This window comes from Haliotis rubra, unplaced genomic scaffold (assembly GCF_003918875.1).
Source record: "Haliotis rubra isolate DU_JTF1 unplaced genomic scaffold, ASM391887v1 Scf823, whole genome shotgun sequence".
Classification (NCBI taxonomy): domain Eukaryota; kingdom Metazoa; phylum Mollusca; class Gastropoda; order Lepetellida; family Haliotidae; genus Haliotis; species Haliotis rubra.
Genome location: NW_025767550.1, coordinates 189,884 through 202,315, shown reverse-complemented (window position 1 = coordinate 202,315; position 12,432 = coordinate 189,884). Strand labels below are relative to the sequence as shown.

Below are 12,432 nucleotides of genomic sequence, written 5' to 3'. Positions count from 1 at the left end.
TATCAATATTCAGTCTTCACTTCTCAAAGAAGGGTCTGTAAACTGTTATACAAGTAACTTTAGTTGAGCAAATTACATGCATTGGAAATCATGGAGCAAGAGCCTTCATTTAAGACGCCAACATTTGAAATCATTTATGATCATAACCAATTGCATTAGTGAGCAAAGTTTAACCACCGGTTATATTGCGCAGCCCTAAAATTTACCAGTAACAATATACTTCCCATCAAAAGACTCACTATTGTAAATATAGCCAATTACTTCAGGCAACTGTTCTAACTAAATTTTGCAAAATATTCAATTTTGTTTAAAGGTTCTGTTTACAGATGAACTGATGTATTGTAAAACAAATTTGTAACGCTGAAAAGATTATTGTCACGAGTTCAATAAATGATAAAAATCTGAGAAAATTGGTGAATTCTTAACAAAACTTTACACCAAAACACAACTGTTCACATGCACAATATTTGCACATTCCTTTCAGCAATTTGATGCATGATCCTCATGCAATTCATCTGCATATGGTTTGCAGTTGATTCCCCCAAGTTAGTGGAGAAGTCAATCTTTGATGTAACCATATGTATATACATATAGTGAATGTTTTAAGTGAGTCTGAACTTTTGATGGGAAGTATAATGACCACTGGTGACTGTTCATCAAAAACATTCATCAAGCAGGAATATAGATTCAATACAGCTAATAGTCCAGGAGGAGGCAGCTGAAAAAATTTCAAATCGTAGCCTCCCCAGTACTGATTCTGTTTGACACTGTTTTCAGTTAGTATGATGTCTTGGGCTCATGAAAAGGCCTGTAATACTCTCAGCTTGTGGTATCAGTATCGCACCTCGAGAAGAACCTTTCCCTCAGCATATCGGGTTTGACAACCCTATGCCTCTACCTCAATGTTTTTGTTGGAAACATCTTCAATAAATAAATACAGAACCAATCAAATATTTTCATTTATTTTTTACAATATCTGCACACTGCAATTGATAAATTCTCCTTCCACCTCTTCCATTCTCCACAGGGTCACTTGAATTCAACAACTACATCAAGCAAATAGACAAAGGTCATCCCGACTAGTGACGTTTTTGAGTGACAAATATGTACACTAATAAGGACAATGGGCACAGCCGTCAGAGAAAGCTGATTATTAATATAATACACAAGTTAAATTTGTAGTTGGAGATTGGGTAGAAAACAAACTTGGATGAATGTCGGGGAAATATAACATTTCCATCATATGCTTACTAGGCAAGTATAGATTAAACTATGGTTGTAATGAACTCAAATTAAATATATTTTGTCGTAACTGTTGTTCATTATACACATTTGACTAAAACAGCTAAGTGGATTGTTTGCAAAATATGTCGGTTAATGCAAGTAACATCATCATCATAATTAAACAAAAAAGAAACACTTTGATATATCCTTATTTGTTATAAGCATGTTTGTCTTAAACATCGTATACTGTACATACCTTTGCTGGTGAAAGTACTGTAAAAATTCTGCATTATACACAAGAAACTGTCACGTTTAACTTACTACTGGTAGAACAGGGGCCTATGACATGTACAAGGCCTACTTACAAATTGACATAGAAGTTGACATATGGCAAATACGGCAGAGCTTCATATAAAATTTAGTTCATGTGGGTACGTTACCCACTGTATTTTTTGGGAGTGGGTATTATGAATGTTGAGTGAGTATTTCATTTTCCGTTACCCACTGCTTTCAAATATGTGCGTATTTCAGTCATTTTATTCACCTAAGTATTATGTCATTGAGTAAGTTTACTAAGCAGGTATGTTCTGCCTTATGTCATACCTAATCATAAAAAACTTAAATATAATGGAAATGATTTCATAAAAAATCACTCATCCTATACTGACAGTACAACACTAGTCCTATACTAACAGTACAACTTGATAGCAATAGATGTCTTTTTCATTACGCAAGCGATTTTTATAAATATATTTCGTACGCATTTGTTTTAAACCTTTTGCATATCCGACATTTTAAACGCATAATTTGTTCGCAACAATTATTTTTCAATGCATTGGAAATTTAATATGCGTATTTGACCTGGATACTAAGCTTATCTGAGCCTCTGAAATATGGAATGTGCGCATCAACATGTATACAGTCACGTTCCAGAAAGTAGGGATTCCAAAGGACAGTGGTCAAAAAATCTAGTTTTCACTTGTCTTTATTGTTAAGCCTTAAAACAATCTCATTTTACTTCAAATTCAACAAAAATGGGCTTCACAAATTGTACCCATGTGGGGAATCGAACCCAGGTCTCAGGCACAACGAGTGAACACTTCAAACACTTGGCTACCCTACTTCCTGGCTCCATGCTGCAAACAGTTGTTGGATCATACACAAAACTCACCTTGACCATGAAGGTGAAGTCTGTCAGAGCGGGTGAGTACACAGCGCCACCTACAAGGAAAAATTGGAATTAGGCCTGGCAATCTATATACCTCCTTTACAATGAAACACGAAGTAAAGCTTGTTCAGCTTGACCTGAGCTACTCTACATATGCATGACCCAGGAGGTCAAAATGGCACAAACGGCAGGTCGAGAGTTAAACTCATTCAATAGGGGAGCAGAGGATGATAAGCGGCGACCTTGTGTCAGCTGTTCGGACATGTTGACAATCAACTGACAAAGGTGCACCCCTTCACAATAATAGACCCAATCAGTTGTGACACGGTCACGCAAAGCATTAGTATTCACCTGATCAGGTCAAGCTGAACAAGCTGTACAAGGGACCACAGGAATCAGCTTTTGATACTCAATACTTGGAACATTATGTTAAAGCATTAAATCTCATAAAATGTAAGTTTAATGTTTATTTTACAAAAAGGTTTGTCCAACTTCCAGATTATAGTTAAGATTAGCACACAAGTTTGGCAAGTGCGCATAGTCGCTGCTGATAGTCAGCCAATTGTTACTGACATCTGATTACACTGAGATTTCTCAGTTCATTATAAACCTTATACATTTATGGCGGATCAAAAATAAGAATTCACTGAAGTATGTTTAGAGTGTATGTTGTATAGATGCACATTTTACATGGTAACAGGTAGGAGCTAAATTAGGGATTTCATACAAATTTGTTGTTGCTGCACTCTTTCGCTGTTCAATCTATCTGTGTTCTACAGTAAACTGCTGGTGATAATGTGGACAAGTGAAATGTGATTTAACTGACAGACAGAGTTTGGTTTTACGCCGCTTTTAGCAATATTCCAGCAACATCACGGCGGGGGACACCAGAAATGGGCTTCACACATTGTACCCATGTGGGGATTCGAACCCGGGTCTTCGGCGTGACGAGCCAACGGTTTGACCACTAGGCTACCCCACCGCCCCTGTGATTTAACATTGCACTGAAGATTACTTCACTCACACAAAGAAGAGCATGTGTGTATGTGGCTGTTTGTATTAGTACGAGTGTTGCATTGTGCTGTCCCTCTGATAAACCATGCCCCAACATACTGGCAAACAAGGATAAGTTGGACCGGCGCATAGAACACGTTTACGAGAAATAGGCGGTGCATGGCATTGAACAAACCCATTTGGTTTGTGAAAGGTAGAGCAGATGTAGCCTAGTGCAAGTGCATTGCATGACAATGAAATTGATTCCGCGTGTAGCTGCACTCGCCTTGCGCCTCGCTTCACCCATCGCACTACACTTGATCGCGGACAACCTGGGGCCCCTTCGCTAACAATGTCAAGCACCAGTGGGAGGCACTCATTCATAGAGAATACTACACGAGGTCTCATTACATACGAATTATACGGAACGAAAGTGTCCTACCTATGGTATCTGACAGGGAATCAAATAACTGACTTTCCCTGTCCTAGAATCAGGAGCTTTGAGTCTCAATACACACTCAGCATGCTCAGTCTCTCTCCGCTCGAACTGAAGATCGCCAGCATGGTGTGTGTGATGACGGACAACAATGGGGCTCTGTCATGACTAGCATTGAGTAGGTGATTGAGTTGTGTTTTAAAAATGATTAATATTTCAGGCACATCACTGTATGTCAGCTTGATGTGGTAGGAAAGCCAAAAGTAATGAAGGTCTGAGATGATTACCACTTTGGTGTTAATCCATCAGCATATGAATGGTTGGGACAAACAAAACCACTATCATGGTAAGCTTTGTGTTTTTTGAACCAATATTCACAGGTTCCTGGCACATCTAAGGACACAACTCTGTAGACCATAAAGAAGACCTCAAGCAAATGGCCACATTAGCCCCAAGCTAGTTGATTAATCATCTAACGGGACACAACTCTATAGAGCAAACAGAAATGCCATAGGTAACATGGATACATTTAAGGTACATCACTCCATGTCAGCTTGTTGTGGAAGGAAAAACCTAGAGTGATGAACATCTGAGTTGATTACCACTTTGGTTAAATCCACCAGCATGAGAATGGTGAGGACAAACAAAACACTATCATGGCAAATTTGTGGTTTGAACCAACAATCACAGGTTCCTGGCACATCTAAGGGACACAACTCTATAGAGCGAGATCTACATTACCTGCACACGGCCCCATTATGAGTGAGATCTGGGGTATCACACCCGATGCATTGACATTTCTCTGGAAGATGTCAGCATATCCTGCTAGAGATTCCACCCCTTCCTGGATTCTTGCTCCTCCCGAGTCATTGAGGCCAATGACTGGGGCGCCAACCAGCATCGCTTGGTCCATGATCTGTAATACAACAGTCGATCTGTAGTCGACATCTCTTTAAACCTATATGAATGATGCACTATTAAAACAATCAGAATCTTGTTTGTTTCTGTTAAAGTCAACAATATCCTAGCTGCACACCAGCAGCCTGTAAAATTATAATCATAATAATTGACTCTGGACCAACCAATCCAGTGACAGACATCATGAGCATCAATACCACAAATGGCATAAGATGACATACATCTACCAAGTCTGGAACTTCGACCAACTGATCTCATTTGTAGCTCCTGAATATTCTAACCCTGATCTTCAGAGTTCAAACCAATCAGAGGTACGATTTCTGAAATGATTGAATTTTCTTACCATATCAAATTGAAATTTCATTCTTAACAACCAAAAACCTTATCCTTAATAACTTCATCTATTTGGCTTCCATAATATGGTGCTCATAAACAACAGAATGTACTTAAAATATCCACAGCCATATAATACAAAGGCATCTATTTTGTGGATTTGAAACTCCCCAAATATATCAAATATGAGTGACTAAATGTACAGAGGTATCTGTACTGACCAAACAGGGCAGAATAGGGATTGATAGGTCTATATCAATTTTGGTTACCATTTACTTTTATCAAGGCGCTGGTATTTTTCCCTCGATCATTGGATGTCAATCTCAACGGCACATCGCATTATCAATCTCAACTCCCTGGGGAGTATACAACTCTTGCAGCCACTAGGCGCACTGAGTTATTGTGGCTTTCCCACCCTCACGAGGTATCCATTCACAGCTGGGTGGACTGGGACACATAGTCACAGTACTTTGTCCATGTTCACTGCACGTTGCTGTACCCGCAACTAAGTGTTTGTACGTATTCATGTTGCCACCATCGGGTCAAATACCAACAGATTCATGGGTTCTTTTAAGTGCTCAGGGTTGTGTACTGTACACTAGGGGTTGTGACAACACTGAAAGAGTCTGCACACAAAGTTGACTCCAAGGTTTTTACACCCGGTCACAGGTGGGCTCGATCCTCACACCTCAACCTTGCTGGATCATTAGCCTCGCGCCATTATACATTTTCCCATCAAATTCTGAAAATTTACAAGCATTCCAGTAGCCATTACTGAAAGTAAACTATCTCAGGCCAGTGGGCCATTTGCACCCGAGTAAACTCACCTTGCATATCTTCTTTGCATGGGCGCCCGACAAACTTCCACCAAATACAGTGAAGTCCTGAAACAATACTTGGTGAGTGAGTATGTATGGTTTTACGCCACTTTTAACAATATTCCAGCAACATCACGACGGGGGACACCAGAAATGTACCATGTGGGGAATCAAACCCGGGTCTCCAGCTTAACGAGAAGACGCTTTAACCATTAGGCTACTCCACCGCCTCTGTCGGTGTATGAACAAGATGAAAATATATTCTGGAAGTACATTAAATATGGTATTGTTATTGTTGTAAGTTTTAACAATCATGAAACTGAAATGTGTATCTTCCTGATTATTATAGAAATTAAAACTGTTTGTTTACAATATCAATCTTGTGCCCTAATATATATATACTCAACATTGCCCTGTTGCTAGTAGAATCACAGAGGTCGAACTGTTCAGTGACTGTTGCTATGTATGATACTAATTCCTGAATGATATTGAAGATTTAGGAACAATTCCAAAAAGCAATTTTAGCACTCCAACCACGGTAAGATGCTGCTAAAGTAGCACTACAACTAATGCACCGTTAAGTGTTTACTGTCTGTTGAATGGAAAAGGAGATTTTAGAAAACTTCAGCAGTTTTGAAACAGACTCTGTAGATTCAGCTTTTATTAAATCACTTGGAACCTTATAATCATTGAGAAAATCCATTCAAAGAACAAAAGCGATAGTTGTGCTAGGATATTCACTGACATAGAGCTTATCAACCGAGTGTGTTTCCGTATGAATAATATCATATGTTAGGAGCATAATACATATTTTTTATTCCTAACATATGATATTAATGATATGGAAACACACAAGGTTAATTATCTCTTTATCATTTAATGTCATTCTTAAAATTAAGAAGAAGAAGCAAATTGTACGTGAATTTATATGAAGAGAATCGAGCATTCGCGTAAGAATACTTAGCGGTACACCAAGGTGAAGGTCATTCATGATGGCGGCATATGGTTGTGACTAGTCGCTAATAACTAGGGGTGGGTATTGCAGCAAATATTCATATTGTGATATATTGGGATGCGAAAGCATGTATTGTAATATGTATTGCAATATATTGCATGAAATATTTTTAAACAAAACACTACTTATAGTCGAGTTACTGCATGATTTATAGAGCAAAAACACAACAAAATCACTATGCTTGATTAAGCTTTAATAACAACTTTTAATCATGATAAAATAAAAATGTGAATAATATTTGGCACAAATGAAACAAGGAAATATCCGAAGATTTCCGAGTGTTACGACGTTTTCCGAATGCAAGTCAAAATACTGGTTTTCGATCAGCGTATCGCAATATGTATCGTTTTCATGTCTGAACCGGTAAATACCGGTAAACCGGTTATATTGAGCAGCCCTACTAATAACTAGGGAGACAACTTACCTGGCTGAAGACAAACACAAGCCGTCCGTTGATGTAGCCCCTGCCCGTCACTACACTGTCACCAGGATACTGAACAGAAAATGTGAGAACTTCAAAACTTACAATTGAAACTTTTCAAAATCCCTCGTCACATCATGTCAGTTCATTTAGCATGGTGAACAGATAAGACAAAGAATCTTTTGGGGTAAAATGGACCTCCTCATGATAATGAAAATTATTAACATGAATATACTTCTGATACTGACTGACCAGATGGTTGATGGCTTTTTCCCTTTACAATATCAACACAATCAAGAAACAATTAATACCATTAGCCCTTTGAGATGATAACATATTTCAATTTAGAAAAATCAAATGCATCCATATTCCCCATTCATCAATGCATCAGAACCAATGGGAATGTTTTAATAGCCCTGAAGGAACTTTCCCATCAATTGTTTTGAGATTTAGCATTATATCTGTAGTCTGTGCCAAACTCACATTAAGATTATGATTTGCTACTGATTTCAAGTTCAGGTGTGAGAGCCATAGATGACTGGTAGTTTAGAAGGAAATGGAGACACCACTTCCTAAACAACATGATGGTGATTATGGTCAATGTGTCCAAGGTAACACAGTCATAACACAATGGACATACACTTGATAATTGAGGATACTGGTAACAAGTTGGTCAATGTGTCCAAGGTAACACAGTCATAACACAATGGACATACACTTGATAATTGAGGATACTGGTAACAAGTTGGTCAATGTGTCCAAGGTAACACAGTCATAACACAATGGACATACACTTGATAATTGAGGATACTGGTAACAAGTTGGTCACAGAAACTGGGACAAAAACCTTTTCCTTTTCCATGTTGAAGTCAGTGCAGTTATGTTCCAGAAACATGTCATATTCAACAAACGAGTTTGGATCCAGCAGAAGATGAACTCGCTCCCGTGCTGTCAGCTTGCCCTGTAATGAGGACAAAGATAATTACTGGATTTTTACAGGTTGAATTCATGATACAAACTATAATCAATACGTATCAGCCTTTCACTGACTGACTAACCGAGTTTAGTTTTACGCCGCTTTTAGCAATATTCCAGCAATATCACGGCGGGGGACACCAGAAATGGGCTTCACACATTATGCCCATGTGGGGAATTGAACCCGGGTCTTCGGCGTGACGAGCCAACGCTTTAACCACTAGGCTACCCCACCGCCCCTATCAGCCTTTCGAATGTGATACACGTTTATCAGGCACATATTAAGCCAACCTTACTAATAAAATTTCTTTATTAATCTTTACTCCAGTTGTATACCTCCATAGAAGGTAACATTTAAATACCAAATCAATGAAGCATGGGTTCTTAAGCTCATCAGATGTTTCTAAGCTTTCTAAAGTGGTTCGGCTTCAGATTGTTAACCACCTATATTCAGAAATGTTGACTTGTAGAAATGAAAGTCCACACAGAATTAGTATTCCTGCAATTGTTCTATGTGTTGGGTGTAGATCCCATTCCACTTTGTAGAAACACATCTACAACAATTAGAGCAGCAGTATTTTGGAAATCCCTCATATTTGTTTTAGAAATGCACAAATCAGATATGTTCATCATCATGTTAATTCTTCATTCGCTCGTACCAACCCCCTCTGTGGTGTAGTGGTTAGACCGTCCGCCCGGAGAGCGGAACGTCGCAGGTTCGATCCCCGACCGCGTCATACCAAAAGACGTTAAAATATGGTACTTGTTGGTCCCTGCCTGGCGCTCTGCATTAAGGGTACAACAAGGACTGGTCGGCTCAGAGTCAGTATAATGTGTCTGAGTGGGGTATTCATGCTTCACTGCGGCATGGTACATCAGTGGGCTAGCACTATAAAACCAGCTTCAGTCTGGGCTAGTACAAGCAGCCGCACACACACATACACATGCATGCACGTCGCCATATGAGCGAAATATTCTCAAGCTACGACGTTAAACCCAATTTCACCTCACCTCACCTCGCTCGCTAGTACCAACAATTTAGACTGATTGGCTGAGAAAGTCACTTGACACAGATTACTGTAAAACGCTCAAGTTCCTTTCCATCAAGAAAAGGTATCGCATACTGATGTAGATCAGATCATACCAAGTGTGAATCAGAAGTCTGGTTGACAACTGAATTGAATCGAATAAATATTTATATAGTAGATTCCAATATATAACAAGTTTTATGGATAACAACTTCTTTATTTTGAATTGAGTCACGGCGTTTGATACAGATTCTTGTGCGTTGATAAGCAGAGTGATATGAAGTGTAGTGAGCTGCATATATATGCTGTATATAACAATGAAACAACATAATTAGAAACAACATAATTGCCATGATTGGCTAAGCAGTAAGCTGATGAGGCCAGTAAGTACATAAAGGATAGTGAACGGAAGCCAGAGATGTAGTTACAATGAGATGTTTATACAATGGATAACTACATCTCTGGCTTCCATTCACTATCCTTTATGTACTTACTGGCTTCATCAGCTTACTGCTTAGCCAATCATGGCAATTATGTTGTTTCCTTTGTCTAATATGTTGTTTCATTGTTATATACAGTATATATATGCAGCTCCTACACTTCATGTATCACTCTTGCTTGACAACGGTACAAGAATCTGTATCGAAACGTCGCACTCACGAAAATAAAGAAGTTGTTATCCATAAAACTTGTTATATATTGTACGTCTCAACTTCTAAAATGCCACTCAAACAAGTTAGTAGATTCCAGTGTTAACATGTTTAAGCAACCATCTTCAGCATGAACTTCGAGCTGTCATAGTGACATGTTCACTTCTGAGAATACTGCACCTCACAGGGTGCACTCTCCCATTATCATGAGGGTGCAGGAGCATATGCTCTATCATAAATAATTATTGTTTGTTTAAATACTTTTCCACAACATTTCTGCATGTGCATTGTAGCCACCTTTTAATAATATAACTCTGAACTTGATATGACCTACACAGGATAAAATTATATTATTTTTTTAAAAGACATAATGATAAAATAACATGTGCATTTATATTGCGTTAAAATTCATTCACTACATGAATGCTCATAGCGGTAACAATCAAAGCACAGAATCTAATTAACCCTAACTTTAATCATGTAAACTCACTACTATAGTCTGTTTGCAGTGAAAACGTACCAATGAATTTCAACTTAAACAATAAAGTAAATCAAATAAAATGACATTAAGATTTTGAATCCTCATAATTTTACCTTGACAATTGAAAATTTAAATCTCAGAATTTTATTCAACTTAGAATAAAAGTTATTTAACAAACGATAATAGTTTCAAATCACCATTATTGGTTTGTATTAGGGTAAGCGCACTAGTGGGAACAGTGAAACAAATGTGTGGTACGTGATGATCATTAACTTCGACCAAATCTACATCATGTTCTCAGTGTTTCATTTAATGTGCATACCCACTTGTAATACCCGCTCAGACCAAGGACACATCTAATGCACCGAATCTTGAAAGGATGTTTGATTGCTTATGCATGTTCTTGGCAAATAATTCAGCTGAATCCTGTTTTTGTCTAATCAGGCCAGGACTCCATTCGTTGGTTTCACATTAATTTTCGACTCGCAGTGCGCATGCGCAGAGCGTGTAAAAATATCCACGGGCCAACTTCCGGTTTGGTCGTAAGCTTAACCGATAGTGTAAACACACTCTAAAGAAAGCAAAAATCAAAACAAATATATGGTTTTATGTCAAATTTAACTGGTCTCAATTCATTTATGAATGGAAGGGACCTGCATTAGTTAAATAAATAGCTTAACGTTTGTTAACAAGCTCTTGTATAAACACATCTCACCACCACCCATCCACCGTCCTTCCTGCACATCCCCTTCTCACAAGTAAAAAAACACATCTCTGATGCAATGCCACCAAAATAGGACATCAATTATTGACAAGCATAGGCAAATGGATGTATGTACTCAACTATGAACAGTTGTCACGCGAAATAATATTCATACAGCATTTATTTAGAGTGTGTTTACAATAATGCTAATACGACCAAACCGGAAGTTGACCAGTGGATATTTTTACACGCTCTACGCATCGCACAGCGAGTCGAAAAATTAATGTGAAACCAATGAATACAGAAAATTTCCCTGTGCAGCAATTAGCTGGAGTTCTCCCCCTCTTCAAGCTGAACATTAGGGCTTCTTTCACTTGGCATGATAACCGTAAATAATAAACTTTATCAAAATATGCATAGTTAGATAACATATAGAACATCTGATACAGAGAACATGAATGATCATAGTCATGTTAATGGACTGTAATTATTTTATTCAGCATGCATATAATCTACTGTAATACCTCAAGATTGCAGGCAAACCCTAATGACTGATCTAAAGAATGTGAATTCAGAGAAGAGAGAAGCACAGTCTGAAGCACATGTGAACAGACAGATTTTATGCTATATTAACCATTTGATAACTGCATTTAGTAGCAGCTTGCTAACACGGCGCGAATAAGATAGGCATGACCACTGGTAACAGACTGATAGTGTACAACAATAAAGTGTAATTACGTGTGTCTCCTAAATAAATGTGTAATTGACTGTGTGTACCAATTGTGAACGCGTAATATCTGCAGAAACGGAAGATGTCAGTGCAAGGGAAATGTTCGTTATGCAGCTGATATTCATCGAGTTCATAATTCTCTTGATTTTGTAATGTGAAACATATTTCATGTTAAATACCATAAAGTAACAGGTGAGTTGTAATAACGTTGGATATACCTTCTTATGTTGTGTATCTATTCTCTTTTGACCACCGCCTAACAGCGCCTTTTGGCGTGTTGTTTCGATCCTCTTTTTAACCCCAAGAGTATGTTCAGTACTTCCAGCGACGACAGCGCACCATCTTTCTTGCGAACGAAGAGGAAACACGTTCCTCGATAAAAGAGATCGTGAAAGCCTGATGAAGGTCGCCATGATTTTTATAGCAAGGTGAAGGACAAATTTTATTCAGCAGATATTTCTCGCCAGCAGGCGCTGTACGTGACGTTTGATAGCGGAGCGAGTCCTACTATCTGTGTAGGAAGCTCTATGAAGTAATTA

General features: G+C 38.3%; 1 protein-coding gene across 1 annotated transcript in view; it reads right to left on the bottom strand.

Moving 5' to 3' along the window:
- LOC124262142 (propionyl-CoA carboxylase beta chain, mitochondrial-like) overlaps window positions 1-12,342 on the bottom strand; it is a 70,437-nt gene extending 58,095 nt beyond the window's left edge. The window contains 6 exon segments of the mRNA XM_046696601.1: window positions 2,396-2,445; window positions 4,563-4,737; window positions 5,900-5,956; window positions 7,330-7,398; window positions 8,174-8,287; window positions 12,112-12,342. Of these exon segments, the coding sequence (XP_046552557.1) occupies window positions 2,396-2,445; window positions 4,563-4,737; window positions 5,900-5,956; window positions 7,330-7,398; window positions 8,174-8,287; window positions 12,112-12,306 (660 nt within the window). The 5' untranslated portion in view covers window positions 12,307-12,342.
- Between the last annotated feature and the right edge of the window lie 90 nt (window positions 12,343-12,432).